Raw genomic sequence first — 12,500 nt, 5'->3', positions numbered from 1 at the left:
AGAGAGAGATAGAGAGAGAGAGAGAGAGAGAGAGAGAGAGAGAGAGTGTGTAAGAGAGAGAGAGAAAGAGAGAGTGAGTGAGTGTGAGAGAGTGTGAATGAGAGTGTGTGTTTCTAAGAGAGAGAGTGTGTAAGAAAGAGACAAAGAGAGAGAGAGTGTGTGTAAGAGAGAGAGAAAGAGAGACAGTGTGTGTGAGAGAGAGAAAAAGTGTGTGTGTGTTGGTGAGAGAGATAAAGAAATAAAATCTTTTCCAATTTTACACCAGTGGCCTTATAAAAATGCGACACAAAATAAAGAAAAACTGGATCCAGGTGGATGGATCGGTGCTCTAACCGTTCGGTGCTCTAACCGGTCGTTCCTCAAAAGCAACAAAAACTAACAATAAAAAATTTATATGTGACCGAAACCCAAACTAGCTGAGAGGGAAAGAAGTGAAAGCTTAAGGTCACTCACGCTCTCTTGGTCCCGTAGCTCCTGTAGTCGATGGCTGCCGAGATAGCAACCACCACGGCTGGAAAGAGGTACCCGGCTGCGTAATAGTACTTCCGGCGGGAGAATTCGCTCTCAAAGACCTCGACGAGCATGACGTACAGCTGCACACCTTCCAGACACATCCAAGTGAACGCAGCCAGGAAAAAAAAATGAAGAATCCCGGCTACGACCGAGCACACGATCTGAAACACAACAAAGAGAACAGAGAGAAAGAGATAAATGACAAGGGGGAACACTGTTTGCAGGAAACAACAGTTAGTTACCATGGAGACGGCTGTTCCGTCCGGACCGAGTTACTGTTTGGAAATAGTTTTCGGTGGGAATGTAGCGTGATTAACAGCACAGACTGTGCATTTGGACCTGGATGATTTGACCTTCTCAACTCGATCACTGTGCAGCGTATAAACTCTCCCTGACATACGGATAATAGATAATAAAATAAAATCCTTAGGTCTACAGGATTTCTTACCCTTACTCTAAAGCTACTTACATTTTTAGCTCATTTTATACAACTGAGCAATTGAGGGTTAAGGGCCTCGCACAGGGGCTAGCAATGAAAGCTTGTTGGACCTGGGATTCAAACTCACAACCTTCCAATTGATAGTCCAACACATTAACCACTAAGTTACCACATCCCTTACAGCACAGTGAAACTCTTTCTTCACATATCCCATCTCTGGAGGTTGGAGTCAGAGCACAGGGTCAGCCATGATACAGCACCCCTAGAGCAGAGAGGGTTAAGGGTCTTGCTCAAGGGCCCAACAGTGGCAGCTTGTAAGTGCTGGGTGTTGAACCCCTGGTCTTCCAATCAACATTCCAGAGCCTTAACTACTCGAGCCACCACTGCTTCACGATCTCCTCATACCTCCAGTATCTGGTTTGGGTTTGCGTACCGCAGGTTCGGTCATGTTGAATCCCACGAGGAAGAAGAGCTCGGCGATGAACAGGTTGATGCACAGGTTCTTGTGGATGGTGTTGCGGTCACTCTGCAGGCCACGGAAGAAGCAGAAGGTGAAGATGCTGATGGCCAAGCAGACGAGCGACACGGCCACGCCCATGCGTGTTATCACGCTTAGAAGGAAATCGTGCACGCTTCCGTCACCCTGCAACACCGAAACACAGCAAACGTCACCGCTTATGAATTATGGTTTGTTTTTATTTTGAAAAAACTCAGTGAATTTTAAAAAAAAAAATCAAATGCAGTTACAAACAAAAATAATGATTTAACATATTGAGCCTTAGCCGAGCTTGAGGTACGGTCAGAATCAAATTCTCAAAGGGTTTGAGCACATTTAGGCCAAACACACTTCGGTTTTAAAGCCAAATACAGATACCCAAATAGACACAACTTAGTTTATAGCCATTTTATATTCTTTGCTAGCTTGCTAACCTGGTTAAATTTGAAAGATATCTAGCATGACACAGATTGAGTTTTCTTGCTAATTTTGTTTTTCTTGGTGCTTCCCTTACATGGCATTAGCTTTTCTCTTCGATGAATTTTAAAAATTATTAGTGTAGTATAACTACTAAATATTTATCCATAAATTTTAAAGTTTCTGTGAGATGATGGGATGTGAGGTGAGGTGCTGCTAATGTATATAGTACAATCCATTAAAGACACTAGCATTTATACCAAGGATGGCTTGCTTTTATATTGGGGCTAGCAGAGCTTTTAAAGCCCAGCTATTGCTAACATGACTCACAAGTATTAGACAGCAGGGGTCAATGAATCAGTAGCTCAGGTGCTCTGGAAAAACGAATTACGTGCCAGGGTTATTATTATTATTATTTTTTTTTCTATACACGAACGTCCAGTCATCGAGCGATAGAGTCTGCACACAGCCACATTTATCTCCTGTTCATCAAGCAAAAAAAAAAACCTTCTTCAGTATAGAGTTATATTTAAGCACTCCAGCAGTTTCATATATTTATTTGCAGTGTGATATGATAATTCATCAGATTAAAAATCCAAACTCAAAAATGTTCATCATATAAAATTAAATCCTTGCTATGAATATTTACATGAATTATACTATTTGCTATCTTGTTAAGATACTTTTACTAATCTTAACCTCAATATTTGGTTAAAATAATGTTAGCTTATTTGCCTTGCATTTATTTTATTTTTTTTTATTTAATCAATCATTTTTATTATTATTATTATTTTTTTTATCATTTTCAATTTTCAACTTTGCTCAATATCAAACAGAAACTGTAAACTGTTACTGGCTAGTTTCTAGTCTAGTCTAGTTTACTTTGCTAGCTGTCTAGCAAGCATTTTACTTACTTGTTAGTTAGTCTACATAACTGCTCTGGCTGTCTAGCAAGGATTTGACTTGCTAGGTTTCTAGTCTAGTCTACTTTGCTGACTATATACTTGCTAATTTGCTAGTCTTTGCTCAATATCTAATATAAAAATTTTACATGATCGTTTTCTAGTCTAGTTTTTTTCTTTCCCAGCTGTATAGAAAACATTTTACTTGCAGGTTTTGAAGACTAGCTTACTTTGCTATTCTTTAAAACTAGGTGAATTACTTGCTAGTCTGATTGTTTATTTTGCTGGCTTGCTAAAATAGTTTCCTTTGCTAGCAGCTAACATTTCTTTTTTATCCATTGCTAGCTTCAATGATGTCCTTGATCTGAGGATACTGTTTCAACCTCTGACTTAAGAAAGCAAGTAAAAATAGCTACACATACACTTTTCCATATTGTTTTTAATTGGGAAATGTATAAAAGATCTGTAATGATTTACTAATTAGAGATGTAAACACCCTTGTTCATCCTGGAAGTATGCTAACCTGCTTTCTCATTGAACTGTCGGTGCCAACAACGACACTCTGTACTTGTTTGCACACACAGATCCTGCTTCTTTACTACTCCCTGTCACAGCTAACAATTTACTTACAATCACAGATCTGATGCTAACACTTATACTGACAGCACTCTTGCTATGAACTCTCATTCTCCCCAACGCCTCTCACATTCCTGTGCCTTCAAGCTAACACCTACATTCCACTATATCGACATTAACACTTGTATTAAGCCCCGTCATCTTTAATGTCAACGCCAACATTCCACCCGTGTCCCTGCTAATGGTTACCTTCCAAACCATGGCTGCCAAAGACCCACAATCCGCTCGATCAACACTAACACCCACTTCCTTGCTAAGGCTCAATGATGATGATAATTTAACATGACAGCATAGGCTGCTGTTTTCAGTCATTTACAATCATTTGCCATCACTGATGGTCATTTACCATGACAGGATCAAACTACCCACTATGACCAACAAAGATTCGTCTGACTTTCTTTAAAGGCTGAAAAGGTCATGTTGCTAGAACATTGCAAATGAGAGCAGTGCCATACATGAATAAATCATTTAGCTAATCAGTACCCTGTGCTGCCTAATCAAATAAATATTGTCAGTTAAAAGAGATACCTCAATTCTCTTGTACAAAGGAAAGATAAATACAATGCCGGGAAAGAAAAATAACTCCTGTATAGAAAAGCAAAACCATCTGAAGAAAGGTCAAGAATAAATATGTCCTGAGTTAATCATTTCTTCAAGCTAATTCCATTTAAGAAATTCAAACTAAGGGGAAAAAAAGCTAAATTCAGGTATTTTACTTCAGGTATTATTAACTTTGTGACCCTAGCTTAACATAGAGGTAGTATTGCTTGGTTCCCGATGCCTCTGAATGGATTATTATCATGGTTAATGTTACTGCTAGCATCAAGCTATGGATGGGGTAAAGTTCATGGGGCAAGACCTGTAATTATCTTCACCACAAACCCCATGTTTCCACATTTATTACTGGCTAAATGCTAGCTGCTTATGCTATTAAACTTGTAATCCTGCTATAATTCTATTGCTCCATGAAATATGGCTCCCAGCGTGCTTAGCGTCCTCAAGGCTGGGCTCAACACCGATGAAAGTTTCTGTAGCAACATGTGTCCTAGCTGGATTTTAGCCACAAGCCGTAAACAGGGGTTCAACCCCGCAGCAGGTTTCCTACTCCTGCATCAGATGTGGCACTTGTACTCTTAACAGCAATGAGGTTTTAATGCCTTCCATCCCTCATTTAATTTTTGTGATAGTCAGATTGTTAGCATCTGCCTCTAGTTTAATCACAGTGCCTGTTGCATCAATCACAAGGTTTTACCACAGACATTGAGGCCGGTGCCAGAACCAGTGTCTAATCTGAAGATGTTTATATGAGTTTAAATGGTGTTTGTTTGAAGATGGAACACAGGCAAACAGTCTCCGTATGCTGCGTGTATTCAATGTGTATAACAATGACATTGTGAGCTAAGGACATCTTTGGATAATTTTGAAGATGATCACTTAAAACATGTTTAAAACTGGTGGATGCTTTTATTTATGTTCACATTTAGCATTCATGATGCTAGGTTCTATTTCCCATTAAGTCTCAAAACAGATCGAATGTTATAAGACAATCTGAACCTAGAAATTTATATGGTCAATTTCTCTTGTCCATCTAGGGCAAAGTTTCCATACAGACCCTTTCCATATCTGGTTTCCCTTTCAAAAAGTTTGGCAAGAAGAACCCAATTGAGAGGCTAGTCATGCTTCGCTAAAGACCTTTGCAGAGCCACTTTTCCAAAGCGTGTACTCCTTAGTGTCCAGAGTCTCTCACAACATCAGTCCTTGGTTATCATTATGCTACCATATTGGCCAAACAATAGAATTGTTCTCCAGCCTAGACCTACTTCCATCATAAGCGCAGGCTTCAGGCCATTGGGAAAAGGATTGTCAGTGTTTCAGTCTGAGACCCAGCCCTTGACTTCTTGAGGTCGTCCCCCTGGAGAAAGGTTTTATGTGCAACAGACAGCCTTCTGTCTTTTCTATCAGACAGGGTTTCAGATAGAATCCCTTTAGGAAGCATTAACTATAAAAATAACTCATCAAGGAACCCCATGAGGTACGCACTAGACCCCCAGACACAGGGAGGTACATCGTCTTGGCCATATGGTAATAACATTAGCCAAAATTTGAGGCACATCTCTGGCTCAGACCAAGTTTCAACAGGTTATATGATACTGCAAAATGGTAGTGATCTACTCTCTTATTAAAAAATGTTAAATTAAATGTTATTTTTAATTCTTGGTTTCACTGGTTTTCTTCAGATAAGGGTCAGAGTAAAAACCTAAGAATGCTTAACTATCCAAAGAACACTTGAGAAACTTTTTGCATTTAAAAGTGCAGGTAAGAGCAGTTAAGCGTTATCTGATGGGCAGCATGTGTGAGAGCTGAGGTGCGGAAACCAGGACAATGTTCCATTACCACGTGTCCTCTGTGGGCCATAAGGATAGCAAAGTTGGTGAGGTGACTGCACGAGCAGGTGGTATGAGTCTTATTTGTCCCTAGGAGCTTGCATCCCTGAGTGGACCAGTATCCCATCATGCTCCTCTCCGAGTAGTTCCAGAACGAGCAGTTCGGGTTGAAATAGTTCTCAGTCTGTAAAGCAAGCAGAAGATCACAATGAGGAGTATACACAATTTATAGTATACTTGGAACGGCATACAGAAATACTGTCCTCCATTGGCCTTCACTTTAAAGTCTCCCCACACTGTTATGTACTTACATCAAGGTGTTCGAGTGTGAAGACGACAGGCTCGGAGACAAAGATACGGCTTGACTCCTTATTGATGGAGGCAGACAGGATGTGGGAGTTAACGGTCAGAGTGTGGTTTCTCACTCCTCCTTCGCTCATCAGCATGAGGGTGGCGTTCTCCGTGGTCAAAAAGCGCCCGAGGTGTTTGTACAGCACAAAGACCAGCTTTGTAACACCTGTATTGCAAGAAGAGCTAATTAAGAGATGCTAGTAAAATCCAGCGTTGGTCACAGCTACTGCCCTAAACCCTAATTATTATCTAATAACAACACATCCTGAAGAGTGTTTTTTTCCCCATCATATACCACTCCAGTTTGTCAAAGATTCCTTGCATATGTGATAATTTTTTTTAAAACAAACAAATTGCAGCTTGTCCCCAGGAAACCACAATTCTGGTTACCATTCCAAAGACTTTGGCACTGGAGACTCCTTCTATAAATGCCTCTTTTTTATCTACTGATTATTACTGTAAATTAGTTGTTACTTTAGACACAATAACGTATTAGAACGATACCAATCGCAGATAAAAAACTAATCAACGCCACTCGTCTGACCAATCAGTCTCAGTAGTTTTCTTTTTAATATGACAGTATTAAGTGACTTTTATATTACAGTATGAAATGACTTCTCTTTAAATCCTTATTACAGGCTGACTGAAATATTCCATATTTCATGAGATGTGACTGGAAATGACGCTGACGCTATAACTATTTTAGACTTCCTCATCATGTTCTACTGCGATATCAGTATACCATCACATAGCAGGTCTCAGTGACGATACACATGATCCCCGAGTGCTGTGAGATCTTTGCAGCGGTAGGATCATAATCCAGTTTAATTCTTCATTACACCACACACACTGGAGGATTAACGTCTTAAATTACAGTCTTGAGGAAGGGATGTGTACTGGTTTTACTTTTGTCGAGTTGATTTAGCAGCCCAGTGCTCACACCCTGTCATCGCTTGGAGAACCAAACCCGTTTGTCATGCTTTATACGGGTATCAAATTGTACTCGACGCTGCAGAGCTTCAGTTCTTGAGGACGTTGTTCCCAAAACAAACAAACAAAGGGCAATACATAATCTGTACTTTGTGTGACAACACATAGTCAAAGATCTGTAGCTCGCATTACACCAGTTGTCGTAAATTGAAGGGCCTCCTACATCCCAGAATGCCTGGTGTAAAATATTTAAAGCATTTGTAAGAGTGCTATATGAAATGTCTAGCAAAGCTGTCCTGGTGAAACCCTTAACAAGGTGAAATTTTGACATTTTGACATATCTGTTTTGCTGTATCATGTAGCTATCAAAGCATGAGCTTATACAACACATCTTTAAAGGAAGATGGCAAGGCAAGATAAAAAAAACATTTCCACATTGAAATATATATTTTTTCTGTAATATATTTACACTTTCTTATAGTTGGACTCTATGTGACAGACAGAAACTTGCCTTTTTTGGATCTTTGCCCGAAATCAGACACCACATATATATATTAGTCTCAGTTTCAGACGTCGTACCCATGAACCCGCTGGCTGAAAGGCTGATTCATATGGCAGACAAAATCGAAAAACCTTCAGGAGTTTCAAAATCGCCAACTGGAGGCGTGTATCACATTTTTTAACCGTTCGCCTGGAAACAAAACTTTTGAGCAAAGATGATTTTTACATCTGTGACAATGTGTGCTTATGAGGATCGACTAAACACTGGATTTTCCAAATGATAGAAAAGTTCACATTCATTAACCCAACTTTCTTAAATGAACGATCTATGGTCTGTTTTTGTAGCGACAACAACTTGACATTTTCATGCCCCTTAACATGATACAAAACAAAACCAGCTGTGATTGGTAGCTTTGCATGTCAGTCAGACACCTTCTTGGGTGGTCCTTGGGTAATAAAAGCTGCTATATGGATTCCAGACCTACTGCCATCAGTCTGAATTCTGGCTATGTGACACTACATATATATATAAGAACCAGTTTAACTTGATGATTAGGAATATATGGAAAGAGTCCAGGTGGGTGTGGCCTGTGATACTAATAAACACTTTTGATTGACATGCTCTGTTCAAGACTACCAAGCTTGCTTCATTACTTAAGTGGAACTTAAATCAAGACTGGGGATGAACCAGAAGGCTTAAACAGTCAGATTCGAGACCTTCATGTACAAACCAAAACATTTGGCAAAACATACGTTTTTGAATGCTAGCTCTCTAACTCTTTTTCATAGAGACCAACAAAGTGTTTTTATGCTAACAAATACTGTTACTGTCAAATCTGAAGGACGGTCTGAAAAGCTTTAGGATGGTCTTGTGTAACCCTTACACAACCTTTCCCCAAGATAAGACTTAAAGATTTCTGAGGAAAGACTTTCAGTATTTCTTTTGCTACATGTTGTGTACCACAAGAGCAACATTAACCTAATTAGCAAGCAATCACAGATTTTGGAGCTGTTCTCTGGAGCTTTGAGCGTCTGAAACTGAGCCATGGCTCAATTTTACTTCACCCACCGTTCTTGCTGTTTAATTTGACCGTGTTGGCAGGGAGCTGGATGGTGGCGCCTCCTTTGCTTGTTTGCGGAAACCTGAAATCCTGAACGTGGCCATCTGTGCTCAACACGTACACGTCCAACACTGCAGGAAAGAAGCGACAACAAGAAAGACGTTATAGGAATTAGCATTACAGGCAGCATTTTAGATTTTATAATATAATCCATACAAAATATTGATTAGATTTTCAAAACCTGATTTTATTGTCATATTCTTCTATACTTGACTAAACGACAGATGGGAAATAGCACAGCACTTAAGTATATACTTTTTTACTCAAAAAACAGTGAAAAGGAAAAAAAATGACAGAACTTTGGTTCTCAACATTTGTACACCAAAGTGACGCAGGTGCAACATCTCAATTAAAGGTGCCCTTCCACACAAAACCTTGGATTTTTACTTGTATTTTTTGATATGTGTTAGGTCCATATGTGTTTGTGTTGTGTCGTGAATGTGAAAACGAACTGCTACCTCCCCGGTCAGTTCTAGCCACTTAAAAGAAATAAGGGGAGAAATCAGGTCAGTTGGAAAAGCTGGTCACTCTGACGTCAGAGTGACTGAGCTCATTACTATTCATGAGCTCTCCTACTTGAGACCGCGCCCACAGAATTTGTGTAGCTCAGTGAGTTTCCTATACAGCAAGGATGGCTGAACGTCAACGGGCTTGTGAAGAAGCCATTCTGACGCAATTCAAGGTGATTGTAAACAAATGTCCTCTAGCCTAGGCTACTTATTGCGCTGGGTGAATGAATAGTCATGCTCTCATATCCTAGCGGTTAGCCAATCGGAGCCAAGCAGCATAGCTCATTTGAATATTCATGAGAACTGGTGCAAATCGAGCTGAGTCTTCCTGCAGGCTTTCTATACCACACTAGAATGGCTTGAAACAAGGTAACCAAGGCATTATTTCCACAAAAAAAGTTACAGAGTCCATGGTAAACTTCAGACATTACCACAAAAGTAATGAAATACGTGTTCAGGGCACCTTTAACAGATTTTTGTGGAAAACCATGATTCATTTTTGTTTCTTGTTTCTTCCAGCCTCGAGATAACTTCAGTAAACGATGGCTAAGGGAACATGACACACTGAACCGAACAAGACTCTTGCCTCTAAGTACAGAGAAAATTGTAGTCTTCTGCACTGCATCATCACTTCCAATTGTCCAAGCTGATATTTATATAACTTTGGAAATCTGCTTTATGACAAAGTCTAGTGTTAAAGCACAAAACAGAATGGAACTGAACGTTTATATATATTTCGAAAAGCTCCTGACTATTAAAATGATCTGTTTATGCCACTTTGCGGTAAAAACGTGGCTCCGGAACGCAGACCGCTGACCCGCTTTATCCCTTCAGCCACAATCCCTGCATTGTGTGCTGCTGAAAAGAAAGATACGGAGCGTTTACCTATCATGGGAGCGGAAGCACTGAAAGCAAAAAAAAAAAAAAAAAAGAAAGTACACAAAGTACACCAGAGTACACAGTGTGTGAATGTCAAATATAGCCGGGATCAAACCTATCACTAGACTTTTACTGTGATTCCTCCTGTGGCTGCTGATAGGTTTGTGTCTTCAGCTGCGCCTTTAGGGCCCCGACGGAGAGCAGCTCTGAATCCATTCAGACTGAGTTTCTGAGCTCGCTTTGATGTGTGAAAATACAGCGAGGTCAGACGGCAGTATTAGCAAGAACACACTCTCTCTCTCTCTCTCTCTCGTGTACATTCCGCCAGTCTTTCTCTCTCTGTCTCTCGTTTTTAATTCCAGACTCTCTCTCTCTCTCTCTTTCTCTCTCTCTTTCTCTCTCTCTCTCGTGTACATTCCTCCAGTCTTTCTCTCTCTGTCTCTCGTTTTTTAATTCCAGACTCTCACTCTCTCTCTCTCTCTCGCTGTCTCATGTATATTCCTCCATACTCTCTCTATCTCTGACTCTCTTTCTCTCTTGTTTTTCCTCCAGACTCTCTCGCTCTCTCTCTCTCTCTCTATCATTTTTGCTTCCCTATTCTCTCTTGTTTTTTCCCCAGAATCTCCCTCTTTATCTTGCCTTGTTTTTTCATCCAGTCTCTCTCTCTCTCTCTCTCTCTCTCTCTCTCTCTCTCTCTCTCTCTCAAACTTGTATTTCTGACACTTGGAAATAAGGGACCTTTTCTGGCCCTTCTATCTTTCTTCCTTTTCTTCCGGCAGCACATATCCACTCCATCTATTTCCTTCAGCCCTCGAGCAGTTGCCTTGTGTTGCGGTTGAGTTAAATTATGCTAATTACCGGTGAGAGACGGAGACGGAGTGGCAAAAAAAAAAAAAGTTTTCCTAATATGCTCCAGGGCACTTTCTGTCAGCCGTGGAGCCGGCAGGCACTGGGCTGCATCGCTAACCACATCTTACGTCTCTCCAAGCGAGGACGGACTGAAACAGGGCGTGCGAGGTGCGTCTGCAGCCGGAGCAGAAAAAAAACATACCCTAGTGTGTAAACGAGATTAATGCTGTTTTCAACACTTGCCAAAACAGGGAAGTAGTTATTAAAAGAGAGAGGGCTGAAAATAAAGAGGCTCAATTATTTAAGAAGCGTTTTTCTCCTCGAGCTGCCAATGCTCCATTTCTGTTGTTCACACATCGTGTCTTCTTTATAACTTAATAACTGTTTATACTCCTTACTATCTAGACTTCAGATCAGAGTCCATGTCAAAAGAAGCACATACTAATAAACATTCCACATTTTGGAATCTAAATCCAAACAAGGCAAAGAAATAAATAATAGTAAATAAATAATAATAAATAATAATAATAATATGAATTATAAAATTAATAAATAATTATTTTTCATGTTATTAATATGTAAAAAATTATGTAAAATAAATAAATAAATAAACACAAAACAAACGCAAATTTAAAATGCAAAATAAAACCAACTAATAATTATAATTATACAGACTGAAGCTATAAATGTAAAAGAAATGACACAATAAATAAAAAAGAAATAACACACAATAACTGAATAACAAATGAAAAATTCATTTCAGGGACATTAAATAAGCAGAAATAAACTAGTAGCTGGTTGAGAAATGCTGAGGTTATCAATGCATACAAAAAAAAAAAAAAAAAAAAAAAAAAACAGCAAACAAACAAAAAGAAAAAAGAAACTGGTGGATGATCAATTAATGCTGAGGTTATTCATGTAAAATTATTTTTTTTTAAAATCTCAATAAATAAACTCAAAATTAAAGAGCAGCAAGTAAATTAACTGCTGTATGATGAAGGAATGCTGAGGTTATTATTATTATTATTATTATTTATTTGTTTGTTTGTTTGTTTGTTTATTTATTTATTATTTTTTTTAAATAAACTTCTTTTTCTTTACTTTTGGACTTTTCCGCTTCTGTGTTACACGAGAGGACAGTAACACTGTCTCCCATCTGCTTTCACTACAGAGCCCGTGTCTGCTTTTGAAATCCTGATATCTACACCAGCTCCACGCTCCCTTTAATGTGAGAGCTCAAAATGAGGCGAGTGAAACCGAGGTAAAGCAGGTGTACGCGCTCCGAGCGCACAGGGACGAGGGTTTCCTCTCTGTAATGTAAAAAGGTGGGAGGCCATTGAAGAGAGGTTAAAAGCAAAGCCATGACAAGCTGGAGGGGGAAAAAAGAGAAAGCGGCACCTGAGCATGTAAAAGCTGACCGATGTGAATGCACTAGCGATGTTAATAAAGTCTGCTGGCACACAAGACTCAGACACACAGAGGATCAGGGGAATGTCTTTCAAACCTCTCCCCTGAATTAAAAAGGTAAAGCTATCAGGTTCCAGCTCACATGAATTACTGACTACTGAAATGA

The 12,500-nt window shown here is 39.5% G+C and overlaps 1 protein-coding gene across 7 annotated transcripts in view; it reads right to left on the bottom strand.

Annotated features, from left to right (window-relative positions):
- The window catches only part of LOC132848973 (adhesion G protein-coupled receptor L2-like), a 143,727-nt gene that overhangs the window by 32,529 nt on the left and 98,698 nt on the right, over positions 1-12,500 (bottom strand). For all 7 annotated transcript variants that reach the window (XM_060875098.1, XM_060875101.1, XM_060875100.1 and 4 more), the window contains 5 exons: positions 8,639-8,761; positions 6,099-6,304; positions 5,798-5,971; positions 1,386-1,595; positions 454-674 (listed from right to left, as the gene is read on the bottom strand). In XM_060875098.1, coding sequence (XP_060731081.1) covers positions 454-674; positions 1,386-1,595; positions 5,798-5,971; positions 6,099-6,304; positions 8,639-8,761 — 934 coding nt within the window. The remainder of the gene's footprint in view (positions 1-453; positions 675-1,385; positions 1,596-5,797; positions 5,972-6,098; positions 6,305-8,638; positions 8,762-12,500) is intronic.

Source organism: Tachysurus vachellii, chromosome 7 (genome assembly GCF_030014155.1).
Source record: "Tachysurus vachellii isolate PV-2020 chromosome 7, HZAU_Pvac_v1, whole genome shotgun sequence".
NCBI lineage: Eukaryota > Metazoa > Chordata > Actinopteri > Siluriformes > Bagridae > Tachysurus > Tachysurus vachellii.
The sequence above is the reverse complement of the archived record's forward strand: the minus strand, read 5'-3'. Positions and strand labels throughout refer to the sequence as shown.